The sequence below is a fragment of the Mastomys coucha genome, unplaced genomic scaffold (assembly GCF_008632895.1).
Source record: "Mastomys coucha isolate ucsf_1 unplaced genomic scaffold, UCSF_Mcou_1 pScaffold21, whole genome shotgun sequence".
NCBI classification, from domain to species: Eukaryota; Metazoa; Chordata; class Mammalia; order Rodentia; family Muridae; genus Mastomys; species Mastomys coucha.
This window is the reverse complement of record NW_022196904.1, coordinates 117,038,401-117,061,292: the sequence shown is the minus strand read 5'-3', so window position 1 is coordinate 117,061,292 and position 22,892 is coordinate 117,038,401. Positions and strand designations below refer to the sequence as shown.

At 43.1% G+C, this 22,892-nt stretch overlaps 1 protein-coding gene across 2 annotated transcripts; it reads right to left on the bottom strand.

Moving 5' to 3' along the window:
• Window positions 1-8,847: 8,847 nt before the first annotated feature.
• On the bottom strand, window positions 8,848-22,454 carry Fus (FUS RNA binding protein). 2 transcript variants are annotated; one of them, XM_031388454.1, is made up of 15 exons: window positions 22,344-22,454; window positions 20,654-20,678; window positions 20,369-20,523; window positions 18,578-18,722; window positions 18,242-18,429; window positions 17,778-17,994; window positions 16,181-16,215; window positions 14,684-14,716; window positions 13,474-13,577; window positions 12,529-12,658; window positions 11,345-11,446; window positions 11,093-11,216; window positions 10,096-10,196; window positions 9,831-9,975; window positions 8,848-9,264 (listed from the first exon to the last, which is right to left on the bottom strand). In XM_031388454.1, exons 1-15 carry the CDS (start codon window positions 22,354-22,356, stop codon window positions 9,225-9,227), a joined length of 1,557 nt encoding a protein of 518 aa, XP_031244314.1. In that variant the 5' UTR covers window positions 22,357-22,454; the 3' UTR covers window positions 8,848-9,224. The 2 variants fall into 2 exon arrangements, with proteins under 2 accessions (XP_031244314.1, XP_031244315.1); XM_031388455.1 differs by having other exon boundaries at window positions 18,578-18,719.
• Between the last annotated feature and the right edge of the window lie 438 nt (window positions 22,455-22,892).

The window sequence follows — 22,892 nt, the reverse complement described above, 5'->3', positions numbered from 1 at the left end:
CTCACAACCACCTGTAATGAGATCTGACGCCCTCTTCTGGTGGGTCTGAAGACAGCTAGAGTGAATTACAGAGCGGGCAGGCCGTCCTGAGTTCAATTCCCAGCAGCCACGTGATGGCTCATGGCCATCTGTACAACTACAGTGTACTCATACACATAAAATAAATAAATCTTAAAAAAAAAAATATTTTAAGAATGTACTGTCATTTTAACCCCAGGGATGTTGGACTGCTTTCAACTATTTGAAGCACCTGATCACATGATTTACCTTGAGCTCTAGCAGAAGCATGGTTTTGCCAGCTGTAGATAATTTCTGTAATTGTGTGAGGTTTGGAATTCTGGGAACTTTCCAGAGGGTACATAAATGCTGGGGCCCCCTGAGAGTCGTGGCTGTTCAAAGGGGAGGGGGGCCTGCAGTTTGTTGTTAATCATTGTCAAAGAAAAAAGTTCAACTCAGGGATTTTGCTAATAGCTTTCCCCTCTTTATCTAGTGGTAGAGGGTAAAACCAGGGGTGGTGGGGTTGGGATAAAGGGTGGGAAAAGGAACCCACAACAGAAAACCAGCTACAGAAAACAATACATGCAAGAATGACCACTGTTCATATCATCAGTCCTGCCCAAAGTCATAAGCAGCTGTTCTAGGCACTTAACAAACTGACAGAAGCGATACGTGTTACCAGCAGTCCCAAGCTCCACTGGAGTCACTCAGAAACTTCCAACATTATAGATCATCCCAATCTCTTAATGATGCTCCAATCTCCTGACAAATTTAAAAGTTACAAAAGAAAAAAAAAAATTTTTTGCCCTTTTTCTTGGTGGTAGGGTGGGGGGCATCTTGAGATGATCTATTATATAGACCAGGCTGGCCTCAAACTGAAAGCCCCACCTACCTCTGCCTGAGTGCTAAGATTTAAGTTGTGTGCCACCATGCTGCCAGGCACATGGTTTTGTGAGGACTCACTGCATCACTTGTGATTTTCTGATGTCTCCCACTCAAGTCCTAGGTCTGTAGGTGGGTGTCATGCAAGACAAATTTGACTTCTCAAATCTTCTATTCAAGCTTAAATTCTGAACAATAAAAGCCAGCCCAAGCTAGGCTTATGCTAGTTATAAAAACCCATATATAGAGTAGGCCTATAGTGCCATATGTCCTTATACCATTATCCCAGCAATCAGGAGGCAGAGGCCTGGTCTACAATTGCAGGACAGCCTGAACTTCAGAATAAGAGGCAGTCTTAACCATGGGATTGGAGAAACAGCTCAGCAATTATGAGCACTTGCTGTCCTTCTAAAGGAAAAATCCAGATTCTACTCCCAGCATCCACATATTGGCTCACAACCATTCATAGACACACATGATACACACACAAATATCCATGAAGACAAACACCCATAGCTCACAAAATATATAAATCTAAAAAAGGGAAAACAGAGATATGTTGACAAAAAGACCTCACAGTGAGAAGTAGGATAGGGAGTTTGATCCCCAGAACCCTTATCAAGCAGCTCAAAACCACCTGTAACTCAAACTCCAGAACCATACATACATGCACACATCCCCAGACACAATGTATACACATAAATAAAAATAGTAAGGATAAGTCATAGGGAAAGTCAGGGCAGTGATGGCGCATGCCTTTAATCCCAGCACTTGGGAGGCAGAAGCAGGTAGATTTCTGAGTTCGAAGGCCACCCTGGTCTACAGAGTGAGTTCCAGGACAGCCAGGGCTACACAGAAAAACCCTGTCTTGAAAAAACAAATAACCAAGTCATAGGGGGAAAAGGTCAGGCAGAAAATGTATGCCTGGGTCATCTCTGAAAAATCCAATGCCTCTTTTCTGTGTTAACTGGTATCCTAGTTGAGTTCCATTATCTGTGATAAACATCATGATCCAGTGGTTTATCTGACTTACAAATGCCATCATGAGAAAGTCAGGACAGGAATCTGAAGGCAGTGCTCAAGGTCATCCTCAGCTACAGATGGAGGTCAGCCTGGGATAAATGAACCTTATTTCCAATCTGTTGTTTTTAGTTTTTTCCAAACGGCAACTTCCAGTTAGTAGGTACATGCCTACATAGTCCTAGTAATCAACTGGCAGATCAATATTTCAAGGCCATCCTGTGCTAGACATGCATAAGACTCTACTTCAAAAAGTTTTGACAACTCCTCACTTCAAATTGGCAGGTCACAACCAAACACACACACACAAAAAAATCCAAACACACTATGAATACATGAAATTACCTACAAGCTAAGGTATGTATCAAGTGAATGCACATTTTTATACACCAAATATGAGTGCTCCAAAACTTAAAAATACCTGAAATTTGCAGCACCTCTGGTCCTAATTATTCTAGGTTTGGGTTATTAAATTACTTGTTTTACTAACAGATAATCTGCGTATTAAATTTAGAAAAGATTATTCAGACCACCTCAACTGACACAAATTCAGTCTTTCCCACAAAAGTGAGAATTTCCTTTTATTTGTAAACTAATGGTTTAAATAAAAAAGTTGGTAAAATTGTTTAGGAGTTGCAGTCTTATTGGAGGAGGCTGTATCACTGGAGGGGGGGTCCTTGTGTGCTTTCTGCTTCTTGGTGGCAATCTTGAGATGTAAGCTCTGCTGTCCCTGATTACCTTTGTTTTACCACCATAGTCTCTAACTTTTGTAAACCCAATTAAATACAGTAAGTTGCACTGGTCATGGTGTTTGTCACAGCAATAGAGAAATAACTAAAACAGCCACAGTAAACAATATTGACTATTGACCTACTAAAACTGAGAAAATCTAATCAAAAGCTTATACCAACCACGAGGCAATGGTGGCAGAACGCCTTTAATCCCAGCACTTGGGAGGCAAAGGCAGGTGGATTTCTGAGTTTGAGGCCAGCCTGGTCTACAGTGAGTTCCAGGACAGCCAGGGCTACACAGAGAAACCCTGTCTCGAAAAACCAAAAAAAAAAAAAAGTTGCTTTTTAAGGATGTCCAGCTTGGTTTCCCACTATAGCACTCTCAAGCAAAAAAGCCTTCCTCCTCCCCAGCACACACAATATACCAAAAGACTAAATCTATTGCCAAGAGTTATGAGAACACTACATATTAGTGGAAGTATAAAGGCTACCAGATGCCCTCTCATCTCAGTGGGGTCTAATAACTCTAGTTCAATTATTTCCCAAAGCCACCATAAACAAAAACGCCTGTCATGCTCTTGGCAGTTATTCTTTTTTTTTTTTTTCTGTAGACCAGGCTGGCCTCGAACTCAGAAATCCGCCTGCCTCTGTCTCCCGAGTGCTGGGATTAAAGGCGCGTGCCACCACCGCCTGGCTATTCTATTCTCTTTAGGCTGCCCGGCTATTCTATTCTCTTTAGGCTAACACCACAAAGGCCTGAAACTTGTCCTCCTGCTTTGGCTTCTGAATACCAAGATATGGGCATCTGCCATCACACCTTGTCTCCAAAAACTCAATAAATGCAAGTATCATAGCAGTATCACTTCTGGGCATATACCAAAGAAAATGGAATATACAAAATGTCAAATACCTAACTTTTTGCAGTACTCACAAAGCTTTGTGAACTAAAACACCAACAATTCTAAGTTTGAGAATAAGTTTGAGTTTATAGGATGTGCTGTGATGATATGAAACACTATCCCCAGCAGGTAATTTGCAAATTACCTGCTGGTATACAAATATTCATTATGCACATCATTGTATAGAGGTCAGAAAAGTGTCTTCCTCAACAGCTCTAATCACTGGTTCTCCAGGTCATTCCCAGAACCTAGTAAGTTCAAGGACAGCCTGGGCTAAGACCCTTGTCTTGAAGGGAAAAAAAAGCAGAGGGCTGACAAGATGGCTCAGTGGGTAAGAGCACTGACTACTATTCCTAATGTCCTGAGTTCAAATCCCAGCAACCAGCTGGGCGGTGGTGGCGCACGCCTTTAATCCCAGCACTTGGGGAAGCAGAGGCAGGCGGATTTCTGAGTTCAAGGCCAACCTGGTCTACAGAGTGAGTTCCAGGACAGCCAGGGCTACACAGAGAAACCCTATCTCGAAAAACAAAAAACAAAAACAAAACAAAACAAAACAAAACAAATCCCAGCAACCAGAGTGGCTCACAACAATGTGATGAGATCTAATGCCCTCTTCTGGTACATCTGAAGTCAGCTAGTGTACTTATGTACACTTATTTATAATAATAAATAAATCTGCAGGGTTGACCGAAGCACCCAGGTTCAATTCCCAGCACCCACATTAAAAAGAAATAACAAGAAACACAGCATCAGAATCAGTGCTGGAGAGATTGCTCAACAGTTAAAGCACTTGTTGCTCTTCTAGAGAACTTAAATTCAATTCTCAGAACCCACATGGTGACTCACAACCATCTGTAACTCTTAGTCTACCAATCTGGTGCCCTCTTCACACCATCATATATAGCCAGGGATGCACATGGCACACATAAATACATAACACAAAATTATACTCATACACATGAAAATATATATATCTCATGGGGATGATGATGGAGCACATCTTTAGTTCCAGCACTTTGGAGGCAGACTCAGAGTTCAAGACCAGCCTAGTCTAAATTCTGAGTTGTAGGATAGCCAGGGCTACATACAGAGAGCCTGTCTTTTCAAAAATAATTTAAATAAAATATCACATTTAAGTGGGTGACTAGAAGACATAAAAACAAACAGCCAGGTGGTGGTGGTAGTGGTTGTGCACAGCTTTAACCCCAGCACTCAAGAGGCAGAAGCAGGCAGCTCTCTGAATTTGAGGTCAGACCTGTCTATATAGTGAGTTCCAGGGCAGCCAGAGCTAGTTAAGACCGTTTTTTCCACCCAATTGAGCTACAAGGACCTGGACCTTTCTGAAGATAAACATGTCAATATAAGTATCAAGAATACCAGACCTAAGATCCTAACCCTTGGAACTCTTGGTAATTCAACCCACTAAACTATATGCCAAAACACAGAATTTGTATATAAAGGGAAGGGGAAAGACACTGAGAGGCACTGAGAACTGAAAGCAAAACACCTTGTCCCATCCACAAACTCCCCAAGTTGTCCCTAATTTATAACTACCCGGTACTCCAACATAAACTGTTGGCAAACAGTTGCTTTGAGCATGTGATTTTTTTCTTTTTTTCTTTTCTTTTTTTTTTTTTTTTTTTTTTTTTTTTTTTTTTTTTTTTTTTTTTTTTTTTTTTTTTTTTTTTTTGGTTTTTCGAGACAGGGTTTCTCTGTATAGCCCTGGCTGTCCTGGAGCTCACTCTGTAGACCAGGCTGGCCTCGAACTCAGAAATCTGCCTGCTTCTGCCTCCCAAGTGCTGGGGATTAAAGGCGTGCGCCACCACACCCGGCTGAGCATGGGATTTTTAAGACCAATCTGGGCAAAGTACTGAGGCTTTGCTTAAGTTATATGAAGGAGGTCATGCGCAACCATACTTAAGTAAATTATAACCTTCTGTAGTTCTCATATGCCACTTTGCATAGGGGAAAATGAGCACAGCTGTTTATCAAAAGCACATGTTTTTACAAATGGGCCAGGTAAAGACAACTAAGGGTTCTTGCTATCAAACCTGATGTCATTTCAACTCCTAGTACCCACAAGATCAACTGAAATAACATACATTTCCTCTCATTTCCACACATAACCAATTGCACAGGTGCACCAGCATACACAAAGCAGATAAACAGACAGAACACAGTGCCTCACTATATAGACCTGGCTGGCCTACAACCAGGCTGGTTTTAAACTCAGTGATCCATCCACCTGATACTGCCCCAGTCCTAGGATTAGATGTACAAACCATATCCATTTTTACATATGTATATATAGATTATATATATATATGACATGTATGTGCATAAATGATTCTCTAGATTCAATCCACAAGACTGGAGAAAAAAACTCAAAGAACTAAATCTATAATCAGTTAAGAGATACATGAAAAGTTATTACTTGCCTAGCTATTATTACAAGAATGAAGCTAAATACAAAATACTGGATGTCACAACTTTGTCACCAATGGTAACCTGGCACCAAGACCAACTGTCTTCACCCACTTATTTCATCTACTCACATTACTATTACTAAACCTAACCAGTACCAAACATTGGGCACTAGTTAACTGGTAATAAAAACACTTCAACTTTGGGGCAGGAAAGGATGTCTCCAAGGTAAACAGCACATGATAAACAAATTTCATGACAGCCAGGACTATAGACCCAGTCTCCAAAAAAAAAAAACAAAAACAAAAAACAAAAAACAAGCAAGCATATACTGGTCCTACAGGACCTGAGTTTAATTCTCAGCACCCACATGTGATCAACAACTGCCTATAATAACTACCTCCAAGGGATCCCACAATCTTCTAGTTTCTGCACATACCCACACCTAGCATGTGTTTGTATTGTTTACTACACACATAAATGAATTTTTGAAAACTAGAAACAGAAAAAGCTTTAATCTTCATTCCCTCTAGCTATATTAGAGAAACAGTATAATATATTAGCACCCTAGAGTACATGAAAGAGTGCTTCTCAAACCAAGTTAACACATCAGATAAACAGCATATCAAATTAGCAGATGCTTTAAGAGTTCTTATCCAGGGATAAGAATTTCCACGTGTACCAAGTACAGCAAAATACTGCCCAAAGAGCATTTAGAACATTCAACCTTTAAAGCTTGTTGTGCGGGTGGTGGTGGCGCATGCCTTTAATCCCAGCACTTGGGAGGCAGAGAGGCAGGTGGATTTCTGAGTTCGAGGCCAGCCTGGTCTACAGAGTGAGTTCCAGGATAGCCAGGGTTACACAAGGAAATCCAGTCTAGGGGGACTACATTTCAGCACAAACTTGAACTTATGACTTAGGATAGTAGTTGGGGGAAAGAGGGACACAACTCAGCAAGAAACCACTTAACAGCTACAGGTCTCAATATCTGTAAGTTATGCTTCAGCTATCACCTATACAAACGTAGAAATTGTGTACAAATCTGGCTGACATGGAGCTGTCTATATTCCCAGCATTGGGAAAACTGGTAACAATTTATTTTTGGTTTCTTTTAGATAAGCTTTTTCTGTATAGCCATAGCTGCCCTTCAACTAGCCAGGCTGACACTGAACTGAGATCTGCCTGCCTCTGCCTTCCAAGTGCTGGGAATAAAGGTGTTTCACCATCATGCCCCTGGAATTCGTACTTTTAAACTACGTGCTCTGTGTGTACACCTCCATGCCAGAAGAGGACATCAGATCCCATAGATGACTGAGAATCACCCATGTGGTTGCTGGAAATTGAACTCAGGACCTCTGGAATACCAGCCAGTTGCTCTAACTGCTCAGCCATCTCTCCAAGTCCCCAGATTCCTAAATTTTCAAGGACTCCTATAACAGGCATGAAAATGATAAATGGCGAGACTATCAAAAAACAAAAAAACAAAAACCTTCAGTGGAGGACTGGAGAGATGGCTGAGTGGGGTCTTGAGTTCAATTTCCAACAACCACATGGTGGCTCAGAACCATCTATAAAAAGGAATCTGATGCCCTCTTCTGGTGTATCTGAAGACAGCTACAGTGTACTCATATAAATCTTAAAAAAAAAAACCCTTCAGTAGAGGTAGGAATCAATGGGCAGCTCTTGTCCAACATCATGAAACACTGTGGTCTAGTACAACCAAAACACAAAACTGCCCTAGGCAGTTTTAACTGTGACTGTACTTTGACAATGTCACTTATAAAAAGCAAGTTCATGCTCAAGAACCATGTAACTGGTTGGATGTGATGATACACATCATCTTTAATCAGAGAAAAGTAAGACATCTTTTAAAGCATGTTACAGGGGGTTGGTGGTATACACCTTTAATCCCAACACTATGGACACAGAAGCACAGATCTGTTTAAGGCCAGGCTGGTTTACAAAGAAAAACCCAGACAGAAAGAAAGAAACAAACGAAGAAACAAAGAAAGAGAGAAAGAAAGGAGGAAAGAAAGAAAGAAGGCATGATACAAAAATAACAGCAGTTGGGCAGTGGTGGAGCACGCCTTTAGCCTTTAATCCCAGCACTTGGGAGGCAGAGGCAGGCAGACTTCCGAGTTCAAGGCCACCCTGGTCTACAGAGTTCCAGGACAGCCAGAGTTACACAGAGAAACCCTGCCTTGAAAACAAAACAAAAAATAACATCAAGTTTCAACTTACTGTTTATGCTATATTCTGAGACATGATGCTTATCTATTTGGGGCAAGTTGCCTGTGAGGTGGGGGCGGGGAAGATAATTGCAGTCCATGTTGGCCTTGAACTTCTGATCCTCCTACTTCTACACCCAAGTACCAGGAATATAGAAATCCGTAACAATGCCCAACTGGGCAGAGTATTACAGGGTATGTAGCTCAATCAAGCTGGAAGTGCTGCCTCCCCAGTGGATTACCAATATATGCCATTCATGGGTAGTTTTCAGTTCTACATACTAATTTGAATATTCAACTAGTGGTTGCTAAATATGGGTTGTTATTAAACATCATAAGCGAAAAGGCATCACCACTCACTAACTTCACCAGTTCCCCTCTATCGCTCAACTTCCCTTATAAGAATTGTAGCCAGGAATGGCATACACCTTTAATCCCAGTACCCAGGAGGCAATTTTAAGGGCTGTATTAATTTTCTGTAATTCTATAATCCTAGCTGAAACACGATGGAGTTCAAAGCATCAATTTTCAAATGACCTACAGACACAGCTGGATTTAGGCAAGATGTAAAAGTGATCCATTTAGACCACTGTATGTATATGGTCCTTTTCCTGAGAAAATAGCAATTATTTATTACTTTCTTAGAAACCACACAAGACAAATTGTCTTTTCTCTCCTGCATCAAGATTACTTTATCTTACTTCCTGCTAGGTAAGAACAAATTATTCCAATTCTTGCTGTGTAAGACAATTTCTGGGAGATAGCATGCCCCACATTAATAACATGAACCCATTCTTCAGAAAGTAAACTGGGGGAACCAGAATTTAACTAAAATGATGGTTTTTAATGGGAACCAGAGATATGGTTACAATTAGGGTAGTCTGACATACACACACACACATACACACACACACACATACACACACACCACCCCACTCCCCCCCAAAAAAATATCCATGAGCGATCCTGAATTTTAAGTTTACAAAATAACAGGGGTAACACTGGGTACAGGAAGAGTTCCAGAACTTCAGGAGCCAGGCTAATTAATATGGCCTCTCCCTGCGATCCTGTCTGTGCTCGCCCCTGAAAGATAAAGTTATCTGTTAGATTAAGAGTTACTAAATTACCCACTCACACCCTTCAGATATCCTACTTGTCAGGCTGGTGAGATGGCTCAGTGGGTTAAGAGCACTGAGAGCTCTTCTGAAGGTACTGAGTTCGAATCCCAGCAACCACATGGTGGCTCACAACCACCTGTAATGAGATCTGGCACCCTCTTCTGGTGTGTCTGAAGATAGCTACAGTGTACTTATTTATAATAAATTCTTGGGGCCTGAGCGAGTAGGGTTGACTGAAGCAAGCAGAGTTCCTAAAATTTAATTCCCAACAACCTGATGAAGGCTCACAACTATCTGTACAGCTAGTGTGTACTCATACATAAAATAAATAAATTTATAAAAAAGAAAAATACCCTACTTGTCTCTGCAACCCAACAAATGACTTTAAAGCAAAACAGCCTCAAGACTGGGTTCTGAATTCTTCCTCTCCCTTCCCAAAAATGGAACCAGCCAAACTGTCCTTTCCCATGGAGACCTGATTTCCTCATAATCTCTGACCAATTTTCTTGACTTTTGTTTTGACTTACTCACCTGGAGTCCATCTTGCCAGGGCCAAAACCGCCTCTGTCTCCACCACCCCGGCCCCCTCTGAAGCCCCCACGGTCCCCGCCTCGGCCTCGGTAGCCGCCCCGGTCATATCCTCCTCTGCCTCGTCGATCATCTCCATAGTTTCCCCCTAGAACAAAGAAGGTCATGTATCATCCTCAATTCTTGTACCTTCCCTCCCATAGACCCTTACAAATCTCAAGTGTGGGGCTCTTTCTGGACCTCAATTCCAGCTCTGCTCCCTTCTTACCCATATGAGAGCCTCCTGGTCCCCCTCCTGGGCCATCTGGCTTAGGTGCCTTACACTGGTTGCATTCATTTCTCCAGGAGAAGTTCATGTTCTCGCAGGTACTAAAGAAATGAAAGGTAATTAATTTTTAAGAGGTACAATTGAATTCACAAGACTTCAAGAACTGGTTTCTCCCAAGAGCCAAAACAAAAATATTATTAAACTTAAACCACCACCTTTCAACCTTTCCAGTTTCCATTTGCCACAACTCAGCTTTCAACACAAAGTTTCAGTAATTCATGTTTGAAATCAAGTCTCACTCCATTGTTATCTACACACGATCACCCATCTCCTTTCTGTCCAGCATATCCACGCTGCCTGCACTATCTACCCACTTCAAATCTCAGTTATAGGTCTAGTATTTGTGTGCGGTTTGAATGACAATGGAGGCTTAGGCCCATATTTGAACACTTGAGTTCCCAGGTGGTAAGGATAAGGAGGTGGGGGCTAAGGTGGCTTTCTTCAAATGCCCAGTTCTCTCTCCTCAGTTACTGTCTTAAAGATGAGTTCTCAGCTACTACCCCATGCTGTTCCTGCCTGCTGGGCTCCATTCTCCCCACCACTATGGTCACGGAGTTAAATACTATCTCTCTCTTTATAAGTTGCCTTAGCCATCCATGATAGTCTCATCACAGCAATGGGAAAGTAACTAAAAGCCACAGGCCTTTAATCCCAGCACTTGGGAGGCAGAGGCAGGTGCATCTTTTAACTTTGAGGCCGTCTGGGTCTTTATGGTAAGGTCCAGGAATGCCAAGACCACAACGAGAAATGGTCTTTAAAAAAAAAAAAAAAAAAAACTGAAGGGAAAAAAGACAAATAGGGTTCTGTACTTCCTAAAGTTCTACGTATGCACTTGGAAAGATAGTATGTCCAAAGACTGAAAACTAACCTTCCCTAGATAAACTCAACCTTCCCCATTGACAATGAGACCCAACACTCAGTAGTTTAAAAAACTCACGGATTAGGACACTTCCAGTCCCCAGCTCGTTGCTGTCCTCCACCACCACCACCTCCACTGGGGAATCCTCCACGGCCACCGCCACCGCTGCCACCTCCTCCATAGCCTCCACGGCCCATGGGTCCTAGTACAGATGCAATCATTAACCATTTCCTTAATTTGGTTAGCCTACCTCTTCCATAAAACTTACTTTCATCATCTTCTGCATTGTGTTCCATAACCTTTTAAACCAGAAAAAAGTGAAAGACTCACCTCCTCGCCCTCGGCCTCCACGACCATTCCCACCACCCCGATTAAAGTCAGCTCGGCGGGTAGCAAATGAAACTTTAATAGGATTCCCAGAGAATTCTTTACCTAAAGAAACAACAGTGGGTGATTTAATCAAAGTGAAGTATGTATGAAAACCTTTTATGGAAACTTACTATTTGTTTGGAACAGAGTTTCACTATCTAGCTCTAGCTGACCTCAAATTCAGAGGTCCATCTGTCTCTGCCTCCCAAGGGCTGGGATTAAAGGTACACATTCCCATGCCCAGCTTCACTCTAACTTTTAAAAGAAAGAATATATTTTTAAAAGTAGCTATAAAGGTTTTGGAGCTGGTCAGTGGTGGCACATGCCTTCAATCCTAGCACTCAAGAGGCAGATCTCTAGTTTGAGACCAGCCAAGGCTACACAGAAAAACCCTGTCTCAAAAAGACAGGGTTGGGGGAGGCTGTACACAGTATATGTAAGGGTCTGGTTTAGAACTCCAGCAACCATACAAAAAAGCAAGGTAACTTGGTGAGTGTCCACCACCAAGCCTGATGACCCATATTCAATCTCATGAGCCCACATAGTAAAAGAAATTTACCCCAGATGGTTTGTTCACTGACCTCTGTACTTATGCCATGCATGCATGTACATGTCCACCCATGTACACAATAAATGCTGAGACCTGCAGATCCAATACTTTTGTTTGTTTTAAGATTTATTTATTACATGTAACTACACTGTAGCTGTTTCAGACCAGAAACACCAGAAGAGGACGTCAGATCTCATTATGGATGGTTGTGAGCCACCATGTGGTTGCTGGGATTTGAACTCAGGACCTTTGGAAGAGCAATCAGTGCTCTTAACCACAGCCCCCAGATCCAACACTTTTAAGATCTAAGACTGTCTTCTTGGAAAGATTTATAAACTAATGAGACACGAACAAAAATAAGACCACACTGAAACTACAGATAAAGTGCCAAGGCCTACAAGATGGCTCAGCAGATAAGGGTGCTCAATGACAAGCCTGACCAAATGTAAAACAACTGAACCTGCAAGTCATTGAACATCAAACGTCTTTCCATACACAATAAAAAAAAAAAACTAGGTGCCACAAGACTTGAAATACCAAAATGGAAACTGCTTCCCTAGCCCAACCATCCATCCTCTATCTTTTTGATACATACCATCAAACCAGTCGATAGCTGCTTTAGCAGAAGGTGGGTCATCAAATGAGACTGTTGCCTCACCCTTCAACTTGCCAGTTTCCCTGTCTGTATACAAATTAATCATAGGCTGTCCAGTTTTCTTGTTTGTCTGAACAACAAAAAAAAATTATCAATTTTTAGATGATACATGCAGGTCTTGGCCTAGTACTTGTATATAGCCTACATACAATTTACTGTACTCCCTTAGTCACTCCATACGCAATGGATACAGTACTTTCTCAGCCACAATTCACAAGGCTCAATCTCCAGCAAGGTACCAAAACTTCACAGTATGTACAATAATACCTAAATAGCAATGTCATGTAGTTGTTTTTGTTATACTGTTTTAATCTGGACAAGTTCAAAGTAAACGCACTTGATCTAAAGTTAGTTCTATTTACAAATGCAGAACTAAACCTCCATCTTTCCCCTAAGATTTATTCCAAACTTTGACTCACCTCTTCCCAATTATTCTTCCTGTCATGTAACTTAAACTTAGCCATGGTTTACACTGTCTTAGAGCAAGTTCTTCATCAGATAGATCTTTTTGCAGTTTCTTCTTAAAAAGCAACAACTAAATGTTGCTAAATAAAGGTAGCAACAACCATTGGTTTTGCTAGATGTAAGAGACATGCATTTAAAATCCCAACATTCCACTGAATTTTATTTTTTGAGACATAGTCTCTACAAAAACCTAGCTGTTCTGGACCTCACATAGGCCAGGCTAGCCATGAACATAGATCAAAGAACACCTGTCTTTGCTGGGAATAAAAAGTTTATTTTTGAAAAAAAGATTGTCCTAAAAAAAAAAAAAAAATGCCAGCACGATTGTTTCTACATCGAGAATTGCCAAGACTTGTTTCTAATGACAGGAAGTCTGAGCCTGTAACAGTCAAGAGGGTGTACCTACTGTTTAACAAGTACCTTAATAATTCCAATCTGCTTGAAGTAATCAGCCACAGATTCAATTGTAACATTCTCGCCTAGGCCTTGAACGAAGATAGTATTGTTGTCCGAATTATCCTGTTCTGTTTGTTCAACAACAGATCAAAGATTTGAAGAACACAGGAAAGACAAACATTAGTCAGGTATACGAGAAAGTAATTGATATTAAGCCTTTCAAGAAAAGTGCTCAAGATTCCTACCAGTTACACAGTATCTTATTAGATAATCATCCAAAACAATCCATCTTAATTCTAAATATTATCTACCTCCTTCAAAAATTTTACATTTACTCTCATTACTGTCCTTGAAATATCAACACCCAATACAGAAACCAGTTTCCAACCTTTCATTTCTAGACTACTTAGTTTAAAAAAAAAAAAAAAAAAAAAAAAACTTTTCATGCCAGGGTGTGGTAGAACAATCCTTTAAGGCAAGTGGATCTCTCTAAATTTTTTTAAGATTAATTTTATATGTGAGTACACTGTCTGCTGTCTTCAGACACACCAGAAGAGAGCATCAGATCACATTAGAGATGTTGTGAGCCACCATGTGGTTGCTGGGAATTGAACTCCTTTGGAAAAGCAATCTCTTAACCACTCTCCAGCCTGGGATTTCTGAATTCTAAAACAGCCTGGTCTACATAGTTCTGGGACAGCCAGGGCTATGCAGAGATCCTGCCTCAAAATAATTAAGTAGATGACTTTAAAAAAAAAAAAAAAAAATGAGACCAATTTCGCATTCAAATGCCATCAAGAAACATTAAAATGGTTCCCTTACACATCTTGCAGTCTGGTCTTTTTATCCACCTAATGTTATTCAACAGTTTAAATGTGCATTTCTTTGTTTTGGTTTTTAAAACTGAGTTTCTCTGTATAGCCCAGGCTGCCCAGGAACTAGGTCTGTAGAGCAGGCTGGTCTAGATCTGAACTCAAGAGATCATCTTGCTAGGAATAAAGGTGTAAAGCATCATGTCTGGGTTAGCTATTTATGGACCTTAAAATACCACCAGCTCTCGAGCAAGGCCCTTGACTTACTAGAAATGATAAATACCAGACTCATTCTAAACTTCCAAGATCCAGTGTTTTCTTGTATTTATAATATAGCCCCCTCCCATCTCTCCACTTTTGCAATATTTCTTTGTTTCAAAGAAAATCCAAAAGTGAGTACTGTATAAAAACCATGGGCTTACCAGAATCATGACGAGATCCTTGATCCCGAGGACCTTAGTTACATGAAAAAAAAAGAAAACAAAAACAAGGAGAAGGAGCCATTAGCTAATAGGAAAGGACAGAGAAGGCAACAAATCAACATCAAATTCAAATTCTTGGAATGTATTAGGTAATTGCTTCCAGCCTCTCTCCAAACCCTATCCTGAGGCCTTCCCAGTGGAGAAAATTCTAGACGGGATCTCACTGAGACAAGGGCCTCTTTCTTAAGATCTGTTACTTTTGAGTCCCCATAGATAATGCCACACTTCAAGAAAATGCTGTTTTCCCCCAACTAGGGCTAGGAAATGTCCTCAGCACAGATGGGGGTAGGGGCATTTAAATTAACCAACCAACTCATATATAACTTGGCCCTGTTCTCTCACAAGAGAAACATAAGCTCAACACCAGCAATGTGATGTGCATCCATCCAGTTTCTCCAAACTTTTACACCAAAGACAACCCTTGTAGAACAATTTTTAATTTCATCTTGAAAACCATTCTTAACCATGTTGTTTCCCCAAAGCAACATGAAAATAAGACTCATACATAGTAGCTATTGTATTTTAAAAGCATGTCCCAGGGAACAGACCAGAAATGTTTTCATAATACAGCCTATGTTTTTTTCCAGACACCATCTTTAACCAATGTTTATCTAAATTCACCATATAAAAATATTGTACCTGTACACAATGACACCTAAGTCATGAACCCAAGCCTTTGGCTTTAAGTGTTTAGACAAATCAAGAAACCATTTTGTTAAAGTAACCAGAAAAGTTCCAGCTTACTAGGAGACTTCTCAAATTTGCCATTTTTTTTCCATGAATTCAAGTTTGTGCTGTTTAAAACCTGGTTATTTCCCATGAGCAACACTCAAGATCTTTCTTGAAGTAGTCCACACCTTCCTTCCCAGATCTAGTTCCTATGTATTCATTGAGTACATATGTAGAATTGCATTGACATCACTATTTAATATAAATCTATATACACCAACAATTACCATCCTCAGGGCAGGGCACTATTTCATGTCCCTCTCCCTAAATTAAAACATTTGGGAGGTTGTGTATACATACACATACATACACACACACACACACACACACACACACCTTGGACACACTGATCAAAAGGATCCTAAAGCCAAGTTGGTACCACATGTTCCAGAACATTCCCCAGTTGCTCATGATGGTGTGGTCACTAAGTGCTAGATGTGGCAACACCCACCAAGAGGCCTACTAAATAAATATTTCTATTAACTTGGGTAAAACCAATTTAGTAACATAACAGACTGCCAAGAGCTTATCCCTGCCAGCCTCCAGGTTAGAACACATTTGGCAGGAGGCATTCTACCCCACCCCTTCTGGAGGTGGCTACAGACACTTTAGAAACCTTTGACACTTAACACGCTAAGACATCTGCAAATGAACAATCAGACAAAGCATTGCTGGGAGTTGGGAATTTTGTAAACTCTGTTCACTTACCACCAAATTTATTGAAGCCACCACGGTCACTTCCGCTGGAGAAGACAAGTTAGAAGAAAGGACATGAAGCTTCCAACGGCTACAAAATGGTTTTTTTTTATGGGGTTTGTTTTAATATTCCCCAAACATGGGTTGGTGTTTTGGGAAAAAGATTCAAGTGGCTACTAAAATATACCCCTTCCTGACCACCCTTGTCTGACCTTTGAGCTTATCACACACACGTGTGCAATTTCTCAGACACAGTTATGGATTTACTTTTAAAAAGTTGTATCTATATCCTCTGGAAAAAAAAAAGCTCATTTTCCTTGGTTGTTCTTCTGACGTAGATGGTTTTTTTTCCTCTTGTAGCAAGTGGTGGACAACCCAGCAGTTGGTTTAAAAGATCTACCCCAAATTTCCCAGAAGACATTTCACACCAGGCCCTGGGATAGCCCTGAACACGTGTTTTTTCATTGTTGTTTTGTTTGTTTTGTGGTTTTTGCTTTGAAAGCAGCAAGCAGACCCAACCCCATTCCATAAAAAGTCATAACCAAAGGCAATTTCCCCTTAGAGCAAGACAAAGTCAGCTAAGCCCTATCCTAACTACTGAGCTGTTTTTAAATCACCCTTCACCCCCGGGGTCACCCCTTCTACACTGTGAGAAGAGCGGAGTATTTTGCAATGTCACCTTTCATACCTGTGGCACATAAAATGCAGAGCAAGTTAACAGTCACATAACAGTTGTTTTTCTTTTTAAAGTTTTGCATTAAACACACGCACACAACAAGAGTTTTTCATAGTTTTGCATGGTTTTGAGACTGCCCCCACCCACCTCTGAATACTTACCATGTACAAACTCAAAAAACCTACTTTCTTCAAAAAAAGAAATACCACTGACATTTCCCCCTTTTCAAGGGAAAAAGTAAGGTCCCTTCAAAGTCACCAACAGATCTGACAACTGTTGTAACATCAAATCTAAAGAGATTGGCTGGGCAAGCTGATGATTTGATGTCTGACCAAGAAAAGGTAAACAGTGGAATGAGAAAGCAGAACACCACTGTAAAGTGTGTTTTACCCTCAAAGTCTGCACACTTCAGTCAGAAGACCCCATAATGGAACCAAGTCACACACAAAATCATAGTCAAATTAGTGCAAATCAGGCTCATGATTCAAGTAACTACAGAATATGGATGAGTAAATAGCCAATTCCTAGAAGCTGAGGTCAAGTTAACCATTACCAACTCCCTTGGAAGACACATGGGAATACGCAGAACAAGTTTCCCTATTATTTCCCAGGATAGGTTTCCCTTGCAAACAAGTCTTTACTCCCAAGTTTCTTGCCTGAGATAACAATGACTTCAATCCATATATTCTTTTTCTTAGGAAATAAGTGCACCAATACCCAAATCTCTACTCAGAGCTATAAATGAGATTTTGGCTCCCAAGTTCTCACAAAAACATAATAGGAATGAATATACAAAGAAACACTATTGGTCACAAACTGAAGCCTTTCCATAATGCTCAGAGAACATACTAACCATGCACTAGGGATTGACTTCAAGGGAAATCCATGCAACATTCCCCACTGAAGGTACTCCCTGGCTCATGAGACACCTACCCCATGCCGCCTCTGCCTCCACGGCCACCTCCACGGCCTCTGGGTTCATAGCCACCACTGCTTCGGTTGTAACCACCTCCACCGCCCCTGCCACGGCCCCCACGATCCTGCTGGCCTCCCCCGTAGCCACCACCGCCGCCACCACTCTGGTCCTGATTGCCATAACCACCACCGCCACCGCCACCACTCATAGAGGACTGATCTTGGCCATAGTTGCCTGTAAGAAAAAAAAAAGAATGTTTTTTAAATGGGGGAGAGGTACTTAGTAGTCATGTATGCTTAGCATACACAAATTTCTTTTTTCAGTTTTCAGCAACAAAAGTGCAGGAATACAAAGTATCACAGGTCAATGGTACCATTGACAGGACAGTAAAGATTAGAAACCTAGTAAACAAGAAAGCCACAATTTCAGGATATGGGCAAATCTAGAGAATAAGGAGACAGGACTAAAGCTACTTTCTCACCTCCACCACCCCCTCCACCACCTCCACTGCTGCTATTGTACTGGTTCTGCTGTCCATAACCCTGAGGTGGGTTATAGGAACTTTGTTGCTGTCCGTAGCTTTGTTGCTGTCCACCATAGCCAGACTGTTGACCATAGCCTCCACTCTGGGGCTGCCCATAGCTGCTGCTCTGAGAACTGCCGCCATAACTAAATGGAGAACAAAGAAAATCAGAATTATGATTTCAAAATGCCCAAACGCTTGCTTTACTTTTAGTCCATTCCCTTTCATTACCCATCAGAGACCCAGAAGCTCACCAACTCTTTCTGGCCTTTCCCCTCTCCTATACCACCTTACCTTCCTGAGGTGCTGCTAGGTGCGGGCTGTTGGCCATAGCCAGGGTAGGAGGACTGCTGCCCATAAGAAGATTGGGAACTTTGGCTGCTGCCATAGCCTCCAGTGGAACCATATCCCTGGGGAGCTGACTGAGTTCCATAGCCTGCTACAAAGAAAGAAGCTGTAAGTGCAATTAAAAAAAAAGAGCAGGTATGTAGTGCTCATCTTTAATCCCCACATTTGGGAGGCAGAAGCAGATCTCTGTTCAGTGTTAAGGCCAAACTGGCCTACATATCCGGTTCAGATCAAACAGAGCTACATAATGAGAAAGGGGGACAGGGCAAGAATTAGCTTGGGGGAGCAGAGGGGACACTTCCTGGTATTCACCCATACTTGGGGTGGGGGGAGGCATCTTAGATTTTTACTAGCAGGTTACTGACAAGAGGGCAGCTACCAGGAGAAGGGAGAAAGATCATAATTTAAGGCCAGTCTGGAAAATCTTAATGACTTGCTGTTAAAGTCTTGACAACTTGAGTTTAATAGTTAATAGGTAGGCTCAACTGACCCTACACAATTGTCCTCTGACCCCACATGTAACAAAGTAAATTAGAAAAATCATGTTTATCTAGTTTTTAAAAAATTGTTAACCTTGAAACACCTAGCCCAGTGTGTCATGCTGATCCTCAAAATCAGGAAGCTATCTCAAGCAAAAGGGGGGTGAGCTAGAGATATAGCCCAGCTGACTGTTTACTTAGCATATATATAGCATACATTTGGTCTTCAACACCATTATAAACCAACTATTGTGATACATGCTTTTACTCCCAATATTCAGAGGCAGGAAAACCAGAAGGTTCAAAGACATCCTCAAATATATGGCCAGTCTCAGCTGCTAAGTCATCTCTGTACCCACCTACCCAATCCTTTATGATAAGGTCTCACAGAATTCAAGCTGCATCCACTTCTAAATCAGTGGTTCTCAACCTGTCTGGTGAGACCTTTCTTTGAACATATCTGATACCATTAATAGTATATAAAGTAGCAATAAAAATAACTTTATAGTTGGGGTCACACAGCATGAACTGTTAGAGCTAATTCAATCTAGTGGAAGGTTGAGAACCAGTCCTCAGTGAACAAGACCTTGACTCTCCTACCTCCACATCCCAGGTGCTGAGATTATAGCATCATTCCACATCACTGTTTAATAAAGGTTCAATTCCAGTCTATCTACCCTAAATCTAGGCACCTGTGCCACAAAAGATCCCTACAAACTGCCTTTTAATCTGTTTTTGTTTTTCAAGACAGGGTTTCTCCGTGTAGCCCCCTTGGCTGTCCTGAAACTCCATCTGTAGAGCAGGTTGGTCTCCAACACAGATGCAAAGAGATCCACTAGCCTCTGTCTTCCAGAGTGCTGGAATTAAAGGTGTGCACCACCACTCCTAGCCCTAACTACATTTTTAATGTGCTGATATGGACAGAAGATGTTTTGCTCTTGTGAGGTAAAAATGGCATCACCTCTGTGGATCACAGGTAGTCCAACTTCAAGAATTTCCAAGCAGACCATTTCCTTCCTATCCATCATCCTAAACTGGATGTTTAGGATGTTTTTTCAAGACAAGGTTTCTCTGTGTATCCCTGGCTGTCCTGGAACTCACTCTGTAGACCAGGCTGGCCTTGAACTCAGAAATCTGCCTGCCTCTGCCACCCAAGTGCTGGGATTAAAGGGATGTGCCACCACTGCCTGACAGTTGTTCAGGTTTAAGAAAGGTTAACATTCAGAAAGAAATGAAGATGTGCTCTACTAAGACTCACTGTTTTGGGTCTGTCCATAAGAAGAACCATAGCTGCTCTGGCCATATCCTGAAGTGTCAGCTGATTGGCCATAACCACTGTAACTCTGCTGGCCATAAGGCTGATTGCTCTGTTGGGAGTAGCCCTGCCCAGGCTGGGTAGGATAGGCCCCGTAGCTAGAAAAAAGAGCAGACCAGTGATCTTCAACACAAAGAATAAGAATAAAGCACACAGAAATACATTAACACTCAAGTTAGACTAACCACCCTTCCTGTCTACTAGCTCCAGACCAGAAACAGTACTCACCTTTGAGTTGCTTGTTGGGTATAGTCTGTAAAAGATGGGAGAGAAAAAGGTCTTAATTTTAATTAAGAATGGAAAAGAACTAAATTCAACTTCTGTACAAGGAACTCCAGATGAAATAAATCCACAAAAAACGTCATTGCAAAAACAGGCCTAAGTTAATTCCTCATGAGACACCAGTTGTAACACAAAATGAAACTAGCTTTAGTTTTATTACAAAAACCAAAGAAAGCACAAACTTCTAGACTCCAAGTCTTGGAGCCAAGCAGTGGTGGCGCACACCTTTAATCCCAGCACTTAAAAGGTAGAGGCTGGCGGATTTCTGAGTTTTTTTTCAGCCTGGTCTACAGAGTGAATTCCAGGACAGCCAGGGCTACATAGAGAAACCCTGTGTTGAAACACCAAAAAATTTAAAAAGAAAAAAAAAGTTAAAAAAAAAAAAAAACTCAAAATACAGATCATCCCCGAACTTTAAAAATCCTCTTGGCTCAGACTTTCCAAGGCCTACAACACACCACCATCACATCTTGTATCTTCACAGGAGCGCTACAGGAAAGGTATCTATCACCAGGCGTCAAGATTTAACTTTGACAGTCCGAGCTATCACACAGCTGAGTTCAAGTCCAAGGAAGCGGCCAGAAGAATGTGACCCTCCAACACAAATGCCTTTATAAACTCATTCACCTTGTAACCAACCTTGGAGATATTAAGGCAAAAGCGACGTTTTAGTACAAAGCCGAGCAATCAAGACAGCAAAGCTCTTTAACCCCCAATGGCACAGGCCTCTCCAGGCTCCCGACCTGTGGCTCCAAGTAATTGAGTTCCCGCCTAGCGTGCGCACCCAAAGCAGAGTACTTTAGCTCAGCAGCTCGGTGCGGGAGACCGTGCAGGAGACCTAAGTTCTGCCCCCGCACTAGGCAAAAGCCTGACAGCGAGAGGGTGTGGCCTCGGAAGGCGACTCCGTGGATTTCCTTCCCGCCTCAGGGAAACTAAATTTCAGAAGTGGGAAATTCAGGCCGGAGAGGGGGCTCCTTAAATCCCTTAGCCATCCCCCTGCCTGCGGTTCTCCCCCATCCCACGGACACGCGGGCCAGCCCAGAGTTTCCGCTCAGGCTCGGAGGCGGGAAGAGGGAGGCCCCGCCCCTTCCCAAGGGACCCAGCGAGCTGGGCGAGGCCAACACCGGACCCAGAAGTCTTCCGCCGAGGGTCTCGCGACAAAAAAACCCAATACCAACTCCAGGCGGGCGCGAGGGGGGGTGCGGGGAGGAGCGCGGCGGGAAGGGGGAGGGGCCAGGGGAGCGCGTGCGCGCCCCGAGTGCCCGGATGCAGCACTGCGACAAAGCGAGGCCGGGGCGAGCGGGAGGGGGTGGGGCGAGGCCGAAGAGACCCAGCGCGGTCCTCACCCCTCACTCCACGTCGCCAGGCAGCGTCCCTCCCGACGCTCGGCCCGAGCGAACGGGCCCAGGCGAGAAAGCCCGCAGCCTCCGCGCCCAAGGCGCCAGAGGAGCCAAACAAAATGGCGACGCCGCCCTCCCCTCTCCTCCTCCTCCCGCCGCTTCCCGCCAGAGGTGCGGGAGCCCACACTCGCCCGCCACCCGAGGCCCGCCGTAGGAAAAGAAACCAAAAGCCTTGCGGCAAGGCGACGAGGCCTGCCGGAGACGCGCCATCGCCGCCTCGCGCTCCCCCCACGTACCGTTTGAAGCCATGTCCGCGCACGCGCGCACCGGCCGCCAAGCAACAGAGTTCCAGGCGACTGCGAGGGGACGCCGCGAGGACTGAGCCGCCCCGCCTCCCGCGCCCGCCTTAAGTACGCCTGCCGCCGACGCGACGCGCGGCCGTACCAAGGTCGACGGCGCGCGGGGGGTGGGGGGCACCGCTCCCCGGGTTCCCACCCCTTCCCGAGGACACCGAGAACCCAGGAAGGCAGACGGAGGACCAAATCGCTGCCCACGGGGACACTCGGACGCGCTCCCTCTCCGTGGGAATCCACGCTCACCCGCCCCTCGGGACTAGGCTCCTACAGACCTTCACCCCTCCCGAGGCAGAATGGTACGACCCGGCCTCCCGCTCTGGGCGGTGCCAGGGCCCTGCGCTAGAGAGCGGAACTGTAGTCAAGGCCTGGAGTCTCCGGGTATGGGAACCGAAAGCCTTCCGACCGGCCCCCTCGGTTGGGCCCCACTTTCACTGGGGAGGGCATGCTTTCTTTCGCTCGCCCTGGCCCGTCAACCGAGTCAAACGCAAG